Below are 20,485 nucleotides of genomic sequence, written 5' to 3'. Positions count from 1 at the left end.
AGCCCATAGCTCCTCCCCTTGAAGGGAGGTATAAAGAGCAGTCGACATGCAGGCAGTTCTCAGTATTGGTTCAGTCACAGGCACGCACTGTTCTAAGTTGATTAAAGCCACGGTTTACTTCTACTCTTGTCTCGGGTGAATTGATGGTCGGATCAGCCCAGATGGCAGAATATTTCACTGTGATTTTTTTAATGCAAAACGGTTCCTTCTCCCTCCCCTGTTTCCACTTTCTGACTGCATTTCAATAGGCTGCTGCTTGGTGTCACTTACATCATAGTGAAGCCGAGGAGAACATTGAACAAGTGACTTTAGAAATCTATCAGCTGCAGCAGAGAGCTGGGGAGAGGAGCTGGGGAGGATTGCACTTCGACTCCAGTCTCTGAAAAGCGAGTGTCAATCCAACCTAGTTTGGGAAGTGTAACAGCCGCCGCCACTGCAGGAAGCTCATCGCGTTCTGAAGGCAGCTCCAGTTTGAGTTTGAGCGGATTTGGTGCTGAGCTGCCAGAAGGGGCTGGTTTTTGCAGCGGGGCACGGTGCAGATGCCCTGACTTCCCAGCTTCCATGCTGCTTCCTCAGTCCTGGGAGCCGGGTCGCCGTTCTGATCCTTCAGCCTCGGGGCTTTTGGGGCGTTCAGGTGGGGGGGGGGGGGGGGGGGGGGTCAGCTGATTCCACCGCCATCCTCTGGGCAAAGGATTGTGCTGAGCAGACATATTCCTGACTTCTCAACTCTGCAACTGACGTGGCATTTTGTCTGGATCCCTCCCTGTTGAGAGATTTGCTCCTTCTCCGCAATTCGCACATCTGGAAATCCGTCCTCTCTGCAGACTGGGCGCGTGATGGGGTCTCTCCGCCGAGGCTACTTTTCCTGGGGGCGAATGATTCATTCTGCGGGATTGCCCCCTTTCCACTCGCCCCTTGGCCAGATCGCAGCCGCCCGCGGTGAATCCGTCAGCTCTTCCTGAATATCCATCAAACTACATTTGCCTGACGCCTTACCCATCCGCAACCTTGAAGATTTGATCGACCAAAAACCCCACGCCGATTCATCAAACTGTCCAAACTGCGTTTGGAATATCCAACTTGGTGATTATTGGAGTTTGTTCCTGTTTGCTCGCTGTGGATTTTCCTGCCGGGATTCCCGCCCTCCCCCCTCAGACTGGACAATGGCCTCTGGTGTGAAGAAGGTTTTGAAAAGTGAGAAGGTGGATGAAGCTCAGGCTCTGGCGAGGAGCTGCGCTGGCAAACCAGACTTTCAGCCTTGTGATGGCCTCTCCATCTGTGCCACTCACAGTCACGGCAAATGCTTCAAGCGGCATTGGTGCTGTCATTTAGGATGGTGTCACTGTAAGTAATATGCATTACTGCTCCTTGTTTGTGTGCATTTAGCTAGTGCAAAATGTCAGTTACAATTCTGTTCAGGTCCGTATCGATGCAGTGATTGGCAGTGTATATTCCTCAGAATATTTGCTGAGAATCTTGAATTCTCATCACTTAATTATCTGTTGTTGGTGAAAGCAGGATGACTGGAGTTTGTCGGAGCTTATTTATGAATCAGATGTTATGCCTGGCCCCCATCCGATTTCTAAGTTAGGAAAGCAGATTACTTCATACCCCACACCACCATCCTGAGGATCACACTTGCTCATGGTCTCCCGTGGCAGTCTCACAGGCGCTCAGTGCTTTATTTCAATGAGCAACATTTGCAATGTGATTTTTTTGTTAAACAATTACGAACTGAGTAAAATATCAAAGCAGCAAAGATTCTGCACCAACCCTATGAAAGAGCATCCTATCTAGGCCCACTCCTCCGCCCTATCCCCATAACCCCACAACTCCGCCTAACCTGCACATCTTTGGACACTGAGGGGCAATTTAGCATGGCCAACCCACCTAACCTGCACATCTTTGGACTGTGGGATTAAACTGGAGCACCGGGAGGAAACCCACACAGACACAGGGAGAATGTGTAAACTCCACACAGGCAGTCACCCAAGGCTGGAATTGAACCGGGAGTGTGGGGGGGGGGGGGGGGGGGGGGTCCTGGCGGTCCTGGCGTTGTGAGGTAGCAGTGCTAACCAATCTCTCGCCCCACTCCCCCCCCCCCCCCCCACAAGGTTGACGCATGAGAAGTGTGTTTAAAACCAGAAGGACAAACTAGAAGAGGCAACAACCTAAGCTCCCCAAAGAGAAACTGATATTTTAATTTTACTTCCAAAGTTCCTTGGAACTTCAGAAGTGTGACAATGACATGACAGTTATTCAATACCAACTCCTACACTTTACTTAAAATTGCTAATTCTGAAAATGAAGACAAAGTCTGTCAGCATCTGAAAGATAACAGGAAGGTTATTGTGTTAAAAGGGCACCTTTCCTCATGATGGAGCTGCTGTACATTTCCAGTATTTTTGTTTTGTATCTCACAATTTCATGGCTTGTGGTTTCTACATTTATCTCCTTGCATTCCATTTGATTTTAAACTGACTGTGAATTCACCGCGGTTTTCCTGAGCAGCATTAAGCTAGTGTGGGTTCATACGCCACCTCAGGAAACATATATTGTAAAGATGGAAAGGTAAGGCAGGAGGGAGCCAGCCCGTCATCAGCGCTGACAACACTGGGGACCTAATTTAGACTGGACAAGGAGGAAAAGGAAGGGGAAGTGTTTTAAATTGAACTGAATTAACACACTTTCATAATTGAATCACTTAAAACACTTGCATCCTGCAAATCTTGATCTGGGAAATTTGGTTGCAGCACCTGCCAGCCATTGTTACTGTGAAATCCCTCGACCACAGCAATTCCACAGAATCACAGAATGGTTACAGAACAGAAGAAGCTGGTCCTCTGAAGGAGCAATTCACCCCGTGCCATTCTCCTGCATAATATTCCTTTTCAGACAATGGTCCAATTCTCTCTTCTGTGTTCCAATTGAATCTGTCTGTACCACACTCCCAGACATTGCATTCCAGATCTTAACCACTCGCGGTGTGAATCTGTCTCCACCACATTCTCAGACAGTACGTTCTAGATCTTAACCACTCGCTGTGTGAACCTGTCTCCACCACACTCTCAGACAGTGCATTCCATATCCTAACCACTCACGGTGTGAATCTGTCTCCACCACACTCTCAGGCAGTACATTCAAGATCCTAACCACTCGGTGAGTGAAAGAGATTTTTCTCATGCCGCCATTTATTCTTTTGCCAATTACTTTATATCTGTACCGTCTGGTCCTTGAACCTTCCACCAATGGAACAGTCTCTCCCTATCAACTCTGTCCAGACCTTTCATGATTTTGAATCTATTAATCAATTTAACTCTCAACCTTTTTTCTTCATGAAAAGCAGCTCTAACTTATCCAATCTATCTATTAACTGAAGTTCCTCAACTCTGGAACCTTTCTCGTGATTTTTTTCTGCACTCTCTCTAATGCCTTCACATCCTTTCTCATGTGCGGCACCCAGAACTAAATTCAACACTCTAGTTGAGGTTGAACGAGTGATTGATGCAAATTTATCATAACCTCCTTACTCTTGTACTCTATGTCCCTTTTGATAAAGATGATGTGGAGATGCTGGCGTTGGACTGAGGTGGGCACAGTAAGACATTTTACAACACCGGTTGAAGTTCAACAGGTTTGTTTGGAATCACTAGCTTTCGGAGTGTGGCTCCTTCCTCAGGTGACCCTGAAGAAGGAGCTATGCTCCGAAAGGTAGTGATGTCAAACAAATCTGTTGGACTTTAACCTGGTGTTGTAAGACTTCTTACTGTGCCCTTTTAATAAAGCCAAGAATGTTATACACTTCATTAACTGCTCTCTCCACCTGTTCTGCCTTCTTCAATGACATATGCACATATACACCCATGTCGCTCTGCTCCTGTACCCCATTAAGTATTGTGTCCTTTAATTTTATATTGTTTCTTAATGCTCTTCTTACCAAAATGCATCACCTCACCTTTTTGTGCACTGCATTTAATCTGCTACTTGCCTTCCCGTTCCACGAACCACCACTCTTATGTCCTTTTGAAGTTCCATAATATCCTCCTCACAGTTTACAATACTACCAAGGGGCGGCATTCTCCCCTACCCGGCGGGGCGGGGGGTCCCGGCGTAGGAGAGTGGCGCCAACCACTCCAGCGATTGCCTTTGGTCCCAGCAATGGCCGCTGCTCCCAGTGACATGCCTGAGACTATTGAGCTGCTGTAAGGCCCACCTCGAGCTAATTAACAACCAATAGCTATATGACAACCCGCTGATTAGAGACAAGCTCACCCTCGACTTCTCACTGGGCGGGCAGAGTCACTACCTCGTAAAATTTCAGAAAAGATTGACAGTGCGGTGTAGCCAGAGTACCACACATTTTCAGGGTTAAAACTGTGTAGCAATGTTATTGAAGCTGAAGAATGTTGGTGCACTTTCCATTTCAGGCATCCTGGATGTAGTCTCTACTTTGGCCACAATGGTTATCTTGCTCAAATTACAACTGAAATTGCATCAATTGTGAGAAGGTTTTTTGTTTCAAGTTTCTGCTCAGGTAACGTAAAATCTGAAATGAAGCAGTGTTTTCGAACACTTAAAAAAAAAAAATTCTATTAAAAAATATTCCATGATATATTTAAGAGTGGGAACCTGGTGTAGTTTGATTAATACAGCTGAAAACAGTTTTATGATAAAAAAAATAACCAACAAGTAATAATAATAATAATCACTTATTGTCACAAGTAGGCTTCAATGAAGTTACTGTGAAAAGCCCCTAGTCGCCACATTCCGGCGCCTGTTCAGTCCAGGAGTATGGATAGTTTTGTAGGGCAGGGCCAGATTCCAGTGCGATATTATTTAAGCGCGAGTATAAAATTGCAGAACCTTGATTTGCACTAGACCTAATTTTAAAATATTTTATGCTGGTTTCACCATTTTGAGGAAATAATACTGACAACCTGTGCAACCTCGTGGAAAGCCTAACCTCCGGGTGTGAGAAATGCACAATATCTGAGTAGGTCAAGCGTAGTTAGATTTTATAGTAAAACTTTCTCTCCTCCAAAATTCCCCTCAACTCAATAATTCAAACCTCTGAAAAGCACTTCCCTCTCCATCCATTCTGTTTCACTTTTTACACCAACCTTCTTCAAAATCATATGGTCGTTAAATATTAAAATAGCTGCAGTCTCATGCAGCAAATGCTTTCCGTGTGGACGGTGAATTTAGATTATCCAAAGTGATTTCACATTGGAGAGGAGACCCTTATCCGATCAGTCTGAGCAAAATTTCAACCCAGACCCCAAAGGTCAAAGACCACTCACTGCATCACCAAATATTGAGAATAAAAGTAATCCACAGTATTAACCATTATCAGCAGAATTTGTTCACATAGAATGTATATTTAAATGTCCTGAAACCAAATCCAGATTACAATAGTCCCACAAATGGAAACTAATAACTTCAGTAGTTCCTTCAGACTTGGAATAAATCAGATCGGAGAGCTCTGCAACCCTATGGCTTTAAGATATTTATTGCACCCACTACTGATTGGCTTAGAAAGAGATAATAATTTGAAATACAAGCTGACGAGGAATGCAGCAGTTGTCATGGTATTCTGGAATATCATTTATGGAGAAACATCTCATGAAATGATCATTCCAGAATATTGTTGAGTAATTCTATGAAAAAGGCGCACGGTGGCACAGTGGTTAGCACTTCCACCTCAAGCGCCAGGGACCCGGATTCGATTCCAGCCTTGGGTGAATGTTTGTGAGGAGTTTGTCCATTCCCCTCGTGTCTGTGTGGGATTCCTCCAGGTGCTCCAGTTTCCTCCCACAGTCCAAAGATGTGCAGGTTAAGTAGATTGGCCATGATAAGTTGCCTCTTAGTGTCCAAAAGGTTAGGCGGGGTTATGGGTATAGGGTGGGAGTATTGGCCTATGTAGGGTGATCCTTCGGAGGGTTGGTGCAGACTCGACGGGCCGAATGGCTTCCTCTGCACTGTTGGAAGTCATTTTCCAGTTCTCACTGGATTTTGTGCCCCTCCAACACGACTTCAAAATACCCCCCCCCCCCCCCCCTCCCCCCTCCGATATGTTTACTGATTGTGCCATGGGGGAGCAGGGTTGTATTATAAATGTTACACGTTACTTATCAAATGAACAAATGTACCAAGTGACAAATGGAATTTGATGATTGATGGGGCTCAAAGCTTTTAACTTCTGCATAGAAAGAGGCCATTCAGCCCAATGTGACTGTATTGGTTCATTAAAAGAACGATCCAATTAATACCACTGTCCTGCACTTTCCCCATCATGCTGCATTTTTTATTTTTCAACTATATATCTTATTCTCTTTTGAACATTATTACTGAATCTGCTTCCAACAGTACATTCCAGATGATAATAGTTTTCACTCCACATCTCTTTCTGGTTCTTGTAGTGACTTGTGTATCTGTATATACATAAGGGGTTAATGTATAGTTATTAATGTATAGTATTGGCAGCACAGTAACACAGTGGTTGGCACAGTTGCTTCACAGCTCCAGGGTACCAGGTTCGATTCCCGGCTTGGGTCACTGTCTGTGCGGAGTCTGCACATTCTCCCCGTGTGTGCGTGGGTTTTCTCCGGGTGCTCCGGTTTCCTCCCAGCGTCACAAAGGTTAGGTGGATTGGCCATGATAAATTAACCTGAGGAGAACAATTCCAGCTTCTGCTGTCCCTCCACAATAGTTAATGTCCCTCATTCACGGTGTCTTCTGAGCACCGTCTCCAAGGACTCAACACCATTCCTAATGTGTGAAATCCAGAACTAGACACAATTTCTCCAACCGATAATTCCAAATAAATGCATGTTAGTTGGACTGGCTATGATAAATTGCCCTTTAGTGTGCAAAGATATGCAGGTCATCTGGGGTTACAGAGATAGGGCAGGGGAGTGGCCTATGTAGAGTGCTCTTTCAGAGGGTGGGCGCAGACTCGATGGGCCAATGCAGTGTCGGGATTCTATGTCAGGATTCTATAACTCCAGCACTTCTGTACTCCACACCTTCACTTCTAAAACCACAAATCCAGTCTTTCTTTTTAACAACTTTATCAACTCGTTCTGCCACATTGAAAGATTTCTGTATGTCAACCCCAAGATCCCGCAAGACTTTTGTACGACTCGGTGGGCCGAATGGCCTCCTTCTGCACTGTAAATTCCATGATTCAATGATCTTCTGCACCATTTTGTTTAAACTGTTGTCATCAGTTTTTTCCCAAACTGTTACCTTTCACACTTGTCTGCATTACATTTCTTGTGTCAAATGACTAGTCATTTCGCTCCTCTGTCAATGTTCTTCTGAAATTGGCTGCTATCCTCCACACTGTATTTCAAGGTTTTGCGCAATCTGCAAACTTTGCAATTTTGCACTTATACCCATGTCCAGGTCATTAATATAATATCAGAAGGAACAATGGTCCCAATACTGACCCCTGGGGGACACCACAGTGTACTTCTCTCCAGTTTGATGGCGAACCATTCGCCGGTATTCTCTTGTTACCTGTCTCTTACTCAGGCTGCTACTGTCCCTTTAATCTCATGGTCTTAATTTTTTCTAACAAATTCATTATTTGGCATTTTATCATTGTTGGCAACGATCATAAAAAAGGTTCTTTAAACCTGTACATTTTGGAAGGTCTAATACAGGTAGGGAATATACAGTGAATGGTAGACCCTCAAGAGTATTAGCAGCCAGAGAGAGATCTAGGTGTACAGGTCCACAGGTCACTGAAAGGGGCAACACAGGTGGAGAGGGTAGTCAAGAAGGCATATGGCATGCTTGCCTTCATTGGCCAGGGAATTGAGTATAAACATTGGCAAGTCATATTGCAGCTGTAAAGAACCTTAGTTAGGCCACACTTGGAGTATAGTGTTCATTTCTGGTCACCATACTACCAGAAGGATGTGGAGGCTTTAGAGAGGGTGCAGAAGAGATTTACCAGGTATTGCCTGGTATGGATTACCACAGCATTAGCTATGAGGAGAGGTTGAATAAACTTGGTTTGTTCTCACTGGAACGACGGAGGTTGAGGGGCGACCTGATAGAGGTCTACAAAATTATGAGGGGCACAGACAGAGTGGATGGTCAGAGACTTTTTCCCAGGGTAGAGGGGTCAATTACTAGGGGGCATAGGTTTAAGGTGTGAGGGGCAAGGTTTAGAGGAGATTACGAGGCAAGTATTTTTTACACAGAAGGTAGTGGATGCCTGGAACTCGCTGCCGGAGGAGGTGGTGGAAGCAAGGACGATAGTGACATTTAAAGGGCATCTTGACAAATACATGAATAGGATGGGAATAGAGGGATATGGACCCCGAAAGTGTAGACGATTTTAGTTTAAACAGGCAGTCTGGTCGGCGCAGGCTTGAAGGGCCGAAGGGCCTGTTCCTGTGCTGTACTTTTCTTTGTTCTTTGTTATAGTATTCAATGCCTTGGTCATAAACAAATGCTCTTCCAGTGCTTGCATGAACATTCTTTATTGAGTTTAGTATTACATCAATCAGGAGTCTGCCCATAGCAAGACTAAAGCCAGCCCATTGGTCAAGCACTAAAGATTAAAATAAATTAAAATACTGCAGGTTAAAACTGAAAAACTACAAATGCTGATTATCTAAAATTAAAATAGAAATAGCAGCAAATGGAGAGTATCTGAAAACAAGAGGACAGGTGTAGGGCTTCAACAGGAATGATCCAGAAGTCTTTGGGTTAGAGTTTCTCTTTATAGATGCTGACGCAGTGGAAGTATGAACAATCCCATACCCTCTCCATCATGGAGACTATCTAATTTCACTCTGTAGCCCCGTCTCAGCCTCCTGTTCAGCCTTATTCATTCACTTGTCATTTCCAAACTCAGCTATTCCGATGCACTTCTGACTGTTCTCCAAGCCCCCATAATATTGTTTAGCCAAAATTCTGCTGGCCATATTCCAAGCTGCCCCAAACTCTGTTCACCCATTATCCTGTGCTCGCTGACATAAATCAGCTCCAGGCCCAATGCCTTATGTTTAAAAGTCTTTGAGCTCTTGCACCTCTATCTCTGCAAACCTGGGAGAACTCTGCATTACTCCATCCTTCACTTTACCCCTCAGTTGATGATCATGCATTCAATGGTTGAAGCCCAAAATCTACAATTCTCCCCCTAATCCTTTTCACCTGCCTCTCTTTTAGAATCCTCCTTAAACCCTTTGTTAGTCACCTAGTTATTCACCTGTGTTATTCACGTAGTTGTTTATTTAAAGCAATCTGCATTAACATTGTCCATTATACCAGCAAGCATCAGCTGGGGATCCAGTGCATGCACTCTTCATACTGCTGGCTTTGAACTTGTCTGCTCCTCAGTCAAATACTAAACCTCTGTGTGAGTAGCCACACAAAATGCATAGGCATTGGCCTCAACACATTTGTGCAGATAATCAGTGGTACACTGAAATCAACACCTGTACAATCGCTCCCAGTCCTGCCTAATATCCCAGCTCCTGACATGTGCCGGAGGGCAGAAAAACTGAATAAGAAAGAATATAACAGTAAGAATACCATTGGGGGAAAAAAGGAAGTTTGGAAGAGGATGTAAAAATGACCATGAATTCTTCTTGGATGATCATTTATTACAACTGCACCCAATTCCTTCCTGCACTGTTTTAACATTGGAAATACCCAGTTTAATTTAAACGTCTGCCTTAAAATGGTGCAGAGAGAAATTTGGTCGAGGCATCTTAAATGCTTGTGTGAGAGCAGGTTCCAACCCTTTGGTGGTCAAAACATAAGTGCCTATTTTAACTGGATGGCATAGTGGTTAGCACTGTTGCTTTACAGCTCCAGGGTCTCAGTTCAATTCCGGCCTCGGGTGACCGTCTGCATGGAGTCTGCACATTCTCCCCGTGTCTTTGTGGGTTTCCTCCAGGTGCTCCGGTTTCCTCCCACAGTCCAAAGATGTACAGGTTAGGCAGATTGGCCAGGCTAAATTGCCCCTTAGTGTCCAAAAAGGTGAGGTGGGATTATTGGGTTACGAGGCTAGGGTGGTGGTGTGGGCTTAAGTAGGGAGCTCTTTCCAAGGGCTGGTTCAGGCTTAATGGGCCATGTAGCCTCCTCCTGCACTGTAAATTCGATGATTCTAACTCCAGTGGGGGTTGTGCAGGCAAAACAAACCTTCCAGTGCTCCACAAAGTGAGTCAGGGAGGTTCTAACTCCCAGGCAGGGTCTCCAATGCTCCTGCCTTGCTTGGAAATCTTGGAAATCTCCTGGAATGGGTACTCTCAGATGCTGCTGCAAGTAGAAATGTTCTGTGTAGGTGAGGATTGTGCATGTTCAGTATCCTGGCCACCAGAGCCTGTAAAGTGACAGAGAAGTGAGTAAAAGGTCAAATGCAATCTGCTAAAAGGACAACACTGACAACCATTTCACTTTCATTCTGTTTCAAATCATAAGCTCCAAAGGACGCAGGTTGAACACAATGCGGAGGAAGTTCAAATCACCGAGGCAGAAAATAAGCCTTAAATGTCCTGCAAAGCAATCAAGGTCTTATACTGATGTAAAATAATTAGATGTTTTAGATTCTCCTCACTCTTACTGTATCATATTTCAAGTTTCTGATTGATTCCCATCAGCACACCGGAGGGAATCTTGTCCTCTGGGTGTTTGTGATTTATAATTCACACTGTGAAAGAGCCCCAGCAGAAAGTCAAAAGCAAATTACTGCGGATGCTGGAATGTGAAACACAACAGAAAATACTGGACAATCCCAGCAGGTCTGACAGCGTCTGTGAAGAGAGAAGGGAGAAAACATTTCGAGTCTGGATGATTCTTTGTCAAAGCTGTAGAGAACTGGAAATAGGATCAGATTTATACAGTTGCGGGGGGAGGGCCTGGAGTAGTGGGGCTGGATAGAGGGCCAACGATAGGTAGAGATTGACAACAATTTCGTGGACAGAGGGTTCCAGATCCCATTTGGTCCCATGTGGTGAGTTTTGAACCTGGATCCCCAGGGAATTATCCAGGCTCTCTGGATCATTATTCCAGTGACAGTACCATTGTCTCCCCTAAACCTAAGAGTGGCCTGACACATACAGAACCACCTGTATCTATGCAGTGGCCACCTCTGTTATCATGAAGCTTTTGCGTCACAGCCAGATCTGCAGGTTAGGTGGATTGGCCATGCTAAATTGCCCCTTAAGTGGAAAAAAATAATTGGGTGCTCTAAAATGTAATTAAAAAATTATATTCTTACTTTTATATTCTGTACCACTGACAATGAAGGAGAACATTCCATGTGCTTTCGTTACAACCTTGACCACTTGAACTACTGCCTTTAGGGACCTGTGCAGCTGTATGCCATGATCTGTCACTTCATCTCCTCTCTTGCACATCTAACCTGCACATCTGGCTGTGACGCAAAAGCTTCATGATAACAGAGGTGGCCACTGCATAGATACAGGTGGTTCTGTATGTGTCAGGCCACTCTTAGGTTTAGGGGAGACAATGGTACTGTCACTGGAATAATGATCCAGAGAGCCTGGATAATTCCCTGGGGATCCAGGTTCAAAACTTTATTATGTACTCCCTATAAGTGTTTGACCTCCCTAAATGCATGACCTCACACATCTCTGTGTTAAATTCCATCTGTCAGTTTATCGCCGACTCCACCAACCCATCTACATGATTTTGGTTTATAGCTATCCTCTACACTGTCCACCACTCGACCAATATTTGTGTTGTCTGCAGATTTCCCAATTGTGCTTCCCACATTTACGTTCAAATCGTTAATATATAACACAAACAGTAAGGGTTCCAACACTGAGCCCTGCGGAACACCACTGGAAACAACTTACCATTTGCAAGGGCAGCCATCGACCATTTCCCTTTGTTTCCTGTTACTAAGACAATCTTTTATCTTGTTGCCACATTGTCCCATATCCCAAAGTCTTTTACTCTTTTGACCAATCTACCATGTGGAACCTTGTCAAATGCCCTGCTTAAATCCAGGTACACCACATCTACTGCACTAGGGCTGGTTTAGCTCAGTGAGCTAGACAGCTGGTTTGTGATGCAGAACAAGGCCAGCAGCGGGGGTTCAATTCCCGTACCAGCTTACTTGAACAGGTGACGTTGGTGAATGTGATGACTAGGGGCTTTTCATAGTAACTTCATACTTGTGACGATAAAAGGTTATTATTATTACCTTCATCAACCCTTCTTGTCACTTCCTCAAATAATTCAATCAAATTTGTGAGGCAAGACCTTCTTTTAACAAATCAATGCTGACTATCCCTGATTCGTCAAAGCCCTTCTATGTGACAGTTAATCCTACCTCTCAGGATTGATTCTACTAATCTCTGAAGAAATACAGCCATAGATTCTGCATTATTCTAACAGGGTGTCAGGTCTATCTTTTAGCTGTCTCAAAATCTCTTTTCCTAAAAATGGACTATTCAAGACATTTCTATACAGCAAGTATTCCTGAGTGTAACAGCATTTAAAAGTGGATTGGGATCTGTGATGGTTTTGTTGTTTCAATGGAAGTAAAGATAGCTTTTAAGGGTTATTGTGTCACTGTATTGATTAGCATTTAAGTGGTAACTGTAAGCTATTTTTAGTGTGATAAAGATATTTTATGATGTGGAGATACCGGCGTTGGACTGGGGTGAGCACAGTAAGAAGTCTTACAACACCAGGTTAAAGTCCAACAGGTTTGATTCAAACACGAGCTTTCGGAGCGCAGCTGAGGAAGGAGCTGCGCTCCGAAAGCTCGTGTTTGAATCAAACCTGTTGGACTTTAACCTGGTGTTGTAAGACTTCTTACAAAGATATTTTAGTATGTGGCGCAGTAGTTAGCACTGGGACTGCGGCGCTGAGGACCCGGGTTCGAATCCCGGCCCTGGGTCACTTTCCGTGTGGAGTTTGCACATTCTCCCCATGTCTGCGTGGGTTTCACCCCCACAACCCAAAGATGTGCAGGTTAGGTGAATTGGCCACGCAAAATTGCCTCTTAATTGTAAAAAAAAAGAATAATAATTGGGTACTCTAAATTTATAAAAATACAAAATAAAGATATTTTAATACTGTGAGAGTAATGAAATTTGTTTTACTATACCATAACCCTATTTTGTGTGAAATCACTCATGGAGCGAAGTATCCTTTCCTCACAGTCTTACAAAATTAAAATAACATTTTGGGGTTTCTGTCCAATACGCTAGCCACTGTTGTGGTCTGGTACGGGATTGCGATAGATGGCAGTTGTCCTCCCCACTGATGTAACCATAATCGTGTCTCCCCATTGCCCCTTCACCCGCACCACCGACAACCCAGCTGAACAGACATGCATCTCATCTATTGCAGCATTCTTTCAGCATGGGGGAACCATCAGCTGAAAGCTTGTGAGAGTCTGTCCACCTGCACAGCGGGAGCAGACCCCACCGGTACCCCTAACCTCGGAGGAGGCATTTTCGGAGCAGAGATATCTCATCAGCGTCTCATCACCCACAAATCACCCTGTTCAGTGGCAGGTCGCACTCAGTATCTGTCAGGCAGGAGTCAGACATTCACAGGAGAAGTATTTCTCTGTCCTCACTACAGGCCATCATCATTCTCCTGCATCGCCTTGTCATTTTGCTGGCAGTACACAGATAAAAAGGTCTCAGACCCCATGGATGGGACATTTTTGCACATCCTAGTTCTGGCCCTCGCTAAATAGCGAGGCAATCCATCGTCCCTTAGGACAGACGTAGTTGGCGCCGGCACTTGTTCTCTGACATCTGGAGTATGTCATTCTCCTCCACTAAAACTGTGCCTGGTGGGGTCTCCTCCAAGCCACCTCAATGTGTGTCCATGCCCCTGGTAACTCAACGGGTTCTGCCACCCCTCCTGTTTTTGGACTTGGATTTGTTTAATGTCACATGTACGGAGGTACAGTGAAAAGTATTTTTGCGAGCAATTCAAACAGATCATTTAGTACATGAAAAGAAAGGAAATAAAAAGAAAATACTTCATCGGGCATCACAAGGTACATAATGTAAATACATAGACACTGGCATCGGGTGAAGCATACAGGTGTGTAGTATTAATCAGGTCAGTCCATAAGAGAGTCATTTAGGAGTCTGGTGCCAGCGGGAAAGAAGCTGTTTTTGAATCTGTTTGTGCGTGTTCTCAGACTTTTGTATCTCCTGCCCGATGGGAGAAGTTGGAAGAGTGAGAAAGCTGGGTGGGAGGGGTCTTTGATTATGCTGCCCGCTTTCCCCAGGCAGCGGGAGGTGTAGATGGAGTCAATGGATGGGAGGCAAGTTTGTGTGATGGACTGGGCTGTGTTCATGACTCTCTGAAGTTTCTTGCGGTCTTGGGCCGTGCGGTTGCCATACCAGGCTGTGATGCAGCCAGATAGGATAGAAATAGAATTTACAGTGCAGACGGAGGCCATTCGGCCCACTCTTGGAAAGAGCACCCTACCCAACCGCAGACCTCCACCCTATCCCCATAACCCAGTAACCCCACCCAACCCAACACTAAGGGCAATTTTGGACACTAAGGGCAATTTAGCATGGCCAATCTGCATATTTTTGGACTGTGGGAGGAAACCGGAGCACCCGGAGGAAACCCATGCACACATGGGGAGAACGTGCAGACTCCACACAGACAGTGACACAAGGCGGGAATCGAACCTGGGACCCTGGAGCTGTGAAGCAATTATGCTAACCACTATGCTACCCTATACCTTAGTTTCCTGAGGAAGTATAGGCACTGTTGTGCTTTCTTGATGGTAACGTCGATGTGGGTGGACCAGGACAGATTTTTGGAGATGTGTACCCCTAGGAATTTGAAACTGCTAACCATCTCCACCTCGGCCCGTTTGAAACCTCGGCTCCTGCATCATGTGAGTGAAGGAGTTACGTTCCGAAAGCTAGTGATTCAAAAGAAATCTATTGGACTTTAACCTGGTGTTGTAAGACTTCTTACAATATGGGCATGTACCTTGGAGAGCCTTAGTGTCCCACAGGGTGAGAACTGAGGGCATTTGTGATCAATGACTTAACCTGCATGCTGACTTCCCGGGAGGCTGAAATATTGCCACAACACATCTTGTTTCAGGGCTGCCTGTTGTGATCTGTAACCTTTGCCCCTTCTATTTGGGGATAAAACTGTGCCACCGCTCTTTAATCGAGAGGTGAGTGCAAGCCATTGAGTTCATGGTTAACTAATGGGTATCAATCAGTGGCAAAATCATGCATTGCAAAACTGACTTAATGGGCATAATTTACTCATCGTGGAAGGGTCAGGAATGTTATTGAGGAAGCAATTTCGTCCTGTGGCAGGCATGGCTCACCTGGTTAATTTCAAGACTCCAATTTCCACTCAGCTTGATCCTTAACTTTAACCTTCATTTCCAAGATATTATGGTTGGTGGAATATTCAAGCCTTCAATCTTGAACAGTCAGTCATCTATGATAACATCTCTGAGAATCTTGACTCCAGGACCATTGGCAGTGGCCTTCCAACTGCTGATGCCCTACCGTTGTTCCTTGCAGTCTGAGAGTGAGGGGATAAATGTGACTGGCCTCTTCATCCCCTCTGTGCAATACTCCTCTTGCCGTCATGGAGCTTATCTATACTCCATGTCGGAATCCCCCACATTTGCCGTCCAATGTGGCCTTTCAGTGGACCCCACCTTGGGATCCTATAGTTGCTCCCTGTGCTGACCCTGCGGATTTCATCACTCTCATCCAGTACACACAATAAGTGGAAAATCCCTTGGAGACAGATAGCACAATGGGAATGAAGGCCCGCAACGGCCTACAAGCAGCAAACCCTCCCCACCGCACCCATCCTTACTCAGAGAATGACATATCTGGTTCCCCCACATCCTATCTGGTGCCCTCCCCACCATTAGACTCCCGGTGGGTGATGGCGATCTGAGCGCTCACCTCCGATATCCCCTTCAGATGTGAGGTCACCAGGTTCACGTTTTACATAACATAGAACATTACAGCGCAGTACAGGCTCTTCGCCCCTTGATGTTGCGCCGACCTGTGAAACCACTCTAAAGCCCATCTACACTATTCCCTTATCGTCCATATGTCTATCCAATGACCATTTGAATGCCCTTAGTGTTGGTGAGTCCACTACTGTTTCAGGCAGGGCATTCCATGCCCTTACTACTCTCTGAGTAAAGAACCTACCTCTGACATCTGTCCTGTATCTATCTCCACTCAATTTAACGTTATCATAGAATTTCTTAGAATTTACATAGAATTTACAGTGCAGAAGGAGGCCATTCGGCCCATCGAGTCTGCACCGGCTCTTGTAAAGAGCACCCTACCCCCTACCCAAGGTCAACACCTCCACCCTATCCCGATAACTCAGTAACCCCACCCAAGACTATGGGCAATTTTGGACACTAAGGGGTATTTATCATGGCCAATCCACCTAACTTGCACATCTTTGGGCTGTGGAAGGAAACCGGAGCACCCGGAGGAAACCCACGCACACACGGGGAGGATGTGCAGACTCCGCACAGACAGTGACCCAAGCCAGGAATCGAACCTGGGACCCTGGAGCTGTGAAGCGATTGTGCTATCCACAATGCTACCGTGCTGCCCCTCGTGCTAGACATCACCATCCGAGGAAAAAGGCTCTCACTGTCCACCCTATCTAATCCTCTGATCATCTTGATGCCTCAATTAAGTCACCTCTTAACCTTCTTCTCTCTAACGAAAACAGCATCAAATCCCTCAGCCTTCCCTCATAAGATCTTCCCTCCATACCAGGCAACATTCTGGTAAATCTCCTCTGCACCCTTTCCAATGTTCCACATCCTTCCTATAATGCGGCGACCAGAATTGTACGCAATACTCCAAATGCGGCCGCACCAGAGTTTTATCCAGCTGCAACATGACCTCATGGCTCCGAAACTCAATCCCTCTACCAATAAAAGGCAACACACCGTACGCCTTCTTAAAAACCCTCTCAACCTGGATGGCAACTTTCAGGCATCAATGTACATGGACACCGAGATCTCTCTGCTCATCCACACTACCAAGAATCTTACCATTAGCCTAGTACTCTGTCTTCCTGCTATTCCTTCCAAAATGAATCACCTCACACTTTTCTGGTTTAACTCCATTTGCCACCTGTCAGCCCAGCTCTGCAGCTTATCCCCAAAAGCAGTGGCCCCAAAACAGATCCTTGTGGTACACCACTAGTAACTGAGCTCCAGACTGAACATTTCCCATCAACCACCACCCTTTGTCTTCTTCCAGCTAGCCAATTTCTGATCCAAACTGCTAAATCACCCTGAATCCCATGCCTCCGTATTTTCTGCAATAGCCTACCGTGGGGAACCTTATCAAACGCTTTACTGAAATCCATGTACACCACTTCAACTGCTTTACCCTCATTCACCTGTTTGGTCACCTTCTCAAAGAACTCAATAAGGTTTGTGAGGCACGATCTACCCTTCACAAAACCGTGTTGACTATCTCCAATCAAATTATTCTTTTCCAGATGATTATACATCTGTTAATATTCTATGTTATAGAACTGTTGTAAATATACCTGTGTTTGAATATTCAAAGAGGGGGGGAACGTGGTGGTGGGACGGCTCGCTAATTATATTATACTCTATTAACATAAGGTTCCTGACCTTCTTGGGTTTGAACCTCAATATGTCACAGGTGAGGGGCGTGGAAAATCGGAAAACGAGATCTCGCCGGCAATAATCCTGTTCCCCGATTCTCGTGAGAATATGGACCCGCGTCATTGTTTATACTGACGGCTAACGTGGGTTCAAAATTTCACCTAGTTTTTGAAAACATACAAAAGATAAAATGAAATTTGTGCTGCTAAATTTGTCTGTCTTTAGAACTGAATTTAAAAAAAAGAAAAGCAGTCATTTGTTCCACCCAAGTTCATTCTCTGAATACTATGGAAGTCATGGATCTCTGTTTTGCTTACAGAATTCTAAAACACATGGAATTGTTGTGCTTACAGCCCTATGCACAGCATGAGAACCAGGGTAATTCAACAGCACATTGTCTAGCTGACTGCATCCAACGATATCCCGCAACCCCTGATTTAACAAAAACAAATATTGCATGCTGTTTTTTAAATGAGACGATTGTTATACCCTCTACAAGCTCATTCTTGAATTCATTAAATAATTTGTCCGTATTTAACATTTTGCTCACACTGCCTTTTTCACTATAGCTTTAAAGGATGTATACTCCAAGGTCTTGGAGTAAAGATTGAAGTCAGACTTAGTCTACAGTAAGAAATACTTAAGGAAGTTTTGACTGTTTAACAAATCATGCAATTTAATTAAATACTAGGATTGAGATCGATGAAAAGATTATTGAAGATAGACAGGAATATCAAAGATAAAAGAAACAGTATTAAAAACAATTAACAATTATGAGACAGAGGAGATAATGGAGTGAACATGAGGCCCATTTTAAACCTGCCGTTTCGGTGTGAGTGGGCAGTTACAATGGCCACCATGACCTTTTCACCCTGATGCTGTGGCTTTCATGTGGTTTGTAATTTTAATCTCATTTGAGCAAGTGAAAAGGACATGGTCCAGAACTTAGTCAGGTCCTTTTTTAAAGAAACAGATTGAGTTTTGATGAGTCGGCAGGTCATGTTACAGTTGTACAGGACTTTGGAATACTGCGTGCAGTTCTGGTCGCCACATTACCAGAAGGCCGTGGATGCTTTAGAGAGGGTGCAGAGGAGGTTCACCAGGATGTTGCCTGGTATGGAGGGTGCTAGCTATGAAGAAAGGTTGAGTAGATTAGGATTGTTTTCGTTGGAAAGATGGAGGTTGAGGGGGGACCTGATTTAGGTCTACAAAATTATGAGAGGTATGGGCAGGGTGGGTAGCAACAAGCTTTTTCCAAGATTGGGGGTGTCAATTACAAGGGGTCACAATTTCAAGGTGAGAGGGGGAAAGTTTAAGGGAAATGTGCATGGAAAGCTTTTTACGCAGAGGGTGGTAGGTACCTGGAACGCTTTGCCAGCGGAGGTGGTAGAGGCGGGCACGATAGCATCATTTAAGAAGCATCTAGACAGGTATATGAATGGGCGGGAACAGAGGGAAGTAGACCTTGGAAAATAGGGGACAGGTTTAGATAAAGGATCCGGATCGGCGCAGGATGGGAGGGCCGAAGGGCCTGTTCCTGTGCTGTAATTTTCTTTGTTCTTTGATATCATTGACTCCCAACTGCATTTTTAATCTAAGGCCTATAATGAGATGGTGCCTACTACATGGACAAGCTGACAGGAGAAGGAAGGAAAAGTGAAGTCATTTAATTGACCTGTTATTTCCTTTGGGTGAAGAGGAGCAGCAGTTATCCACTGGGTCTGTGGTTTACATGGGCCTATTTTTACCCAGTGCAACACCCTCCAGATCCTCCACTGAACTACCCACCTCACTCATGGAAACCACTGCTTTTAATTCTCCTGTTTTGGAATCTCACTGTCACTCTATGGCCAGCGAGCACTTCCAGGCAGATTGACGGGTTGAGGCAGGAAGTTTATGGGGCTCACAGCAACGAGGCCCAGGAGGAGGTGACAATTCAGGTTGGAGGTTTGATCATGTGACATCTCATCCCGTGAAATCTGCATTTGTTGTTGTGTTACTGTCCCAACGTACATGGACTCCTGTTAGTAGTTCTGTGCAAAGGTGAGAACTTTGAACCATGAATGTCAGTCAAAGCCAGTTATCTGATTCACCCATCCTAACCAGCCTGCAGGCCAACTTGAACCATGAGATGGCGCAAAGCCAAGCATGCTCCATATTATTACAGGGCATGTGTTGCTAAACTCAGCTCAGCATCAATATTTCAGAAAGCCACTCTGGATTCAAACTCAATAAAGGGTAACAGTACAACACAGACATTCGGGGCACGATTCTCCCCAAATATTCTAAGTTAATTTATGGCGGGTTTTTCAGGGAGTTCCCCTCTGCTATCAATGTTACATTTTTGGGCCATGGCGAATTTCTTACTGATTTAGCCCACACTTTTTAGCACTGGGGAGCTGAACTCAGAGATCAGGCCGCCATGTTGAAGGGATGCCCCGATCTCTAAGTGAGTTTGTGGGCCCCCCACATCCCCACCCGTGGGCAATGTCATCCCCCACACACGTGTGCACTATCCCACCCCACCCAAGTAAGGACACCCTGCAGTGGGGCCCCTGGGAGTCCCCCTCTGTAGGCCCCTCCAAGGCTCCTTCCAGCACCCCCCTTCCTTCTAGGACTCCCACCATCACCCATCCAACCTCCCGGAGACCCCCACTTACCTGCCCTGTCGCCCCCCACTCTTCAAACCCCCACCCCCCCACCCTAATTTCATTACTATGGCCCCTCTAAGCCCCTGGCCCTTGTCAGTGCCACCCTGGCACTCAGGCACCCTCACACTGGCACCTAGGCAGTGCTGCCAGCTTGGCAGTGCCAACACACATGTCCCATGCCGTCGGTTACTCGGCC

At 45.2% G+C, this 20,485-nt stretch overlaps 1 protein-coding gene across 1 annotated transcript in view; it reads left to right on the top strand.

Annotated features, from left to right (window-relative positions):
• Positions 1 to 655: 655 nt before the first annotated feature.
• c2h3orf70 (chromosome 2 C3orf70 homolog) overlaps positions 656 to 20,485 on the top strand; it is a 53,173-nt gene continuing 33,343 nt past the window's right edge. Inside the window, exon 1 of the mRNA XM_038788259.1 lies at positions 656 to 1,344. Within this exon, the coding sequence (XP_038644187.1) occupies positions 1,164 to 1,344 (181 nt within the window). The 5' untranslated portion in view covers positions 656 to 1,163. The remainder of the gene's footprint in view (positions 1,345 to 20,485) is intronic.

This window comes from Scyliorhinus canicula, chromosome 2 (genome assembly GCF_902713615.1).
Source record: "Scyliorhinus canicula chromosome 2, sScyCan1.1, whole genome shotgun sequence".
Taxonomy (NCBI): Eukaryota; Metazoa; Chordata; class Chondrichthyes; order Carcharhiniformes; family Scyliorhinidae; genus Scyliorhinus; species Scyliorhinus canicula.
The sequence above is the reverse complement of the archived record's forward strand: the minus strand, read 5'-3'. Positions and strand labels throughout refer to the sequence as shown.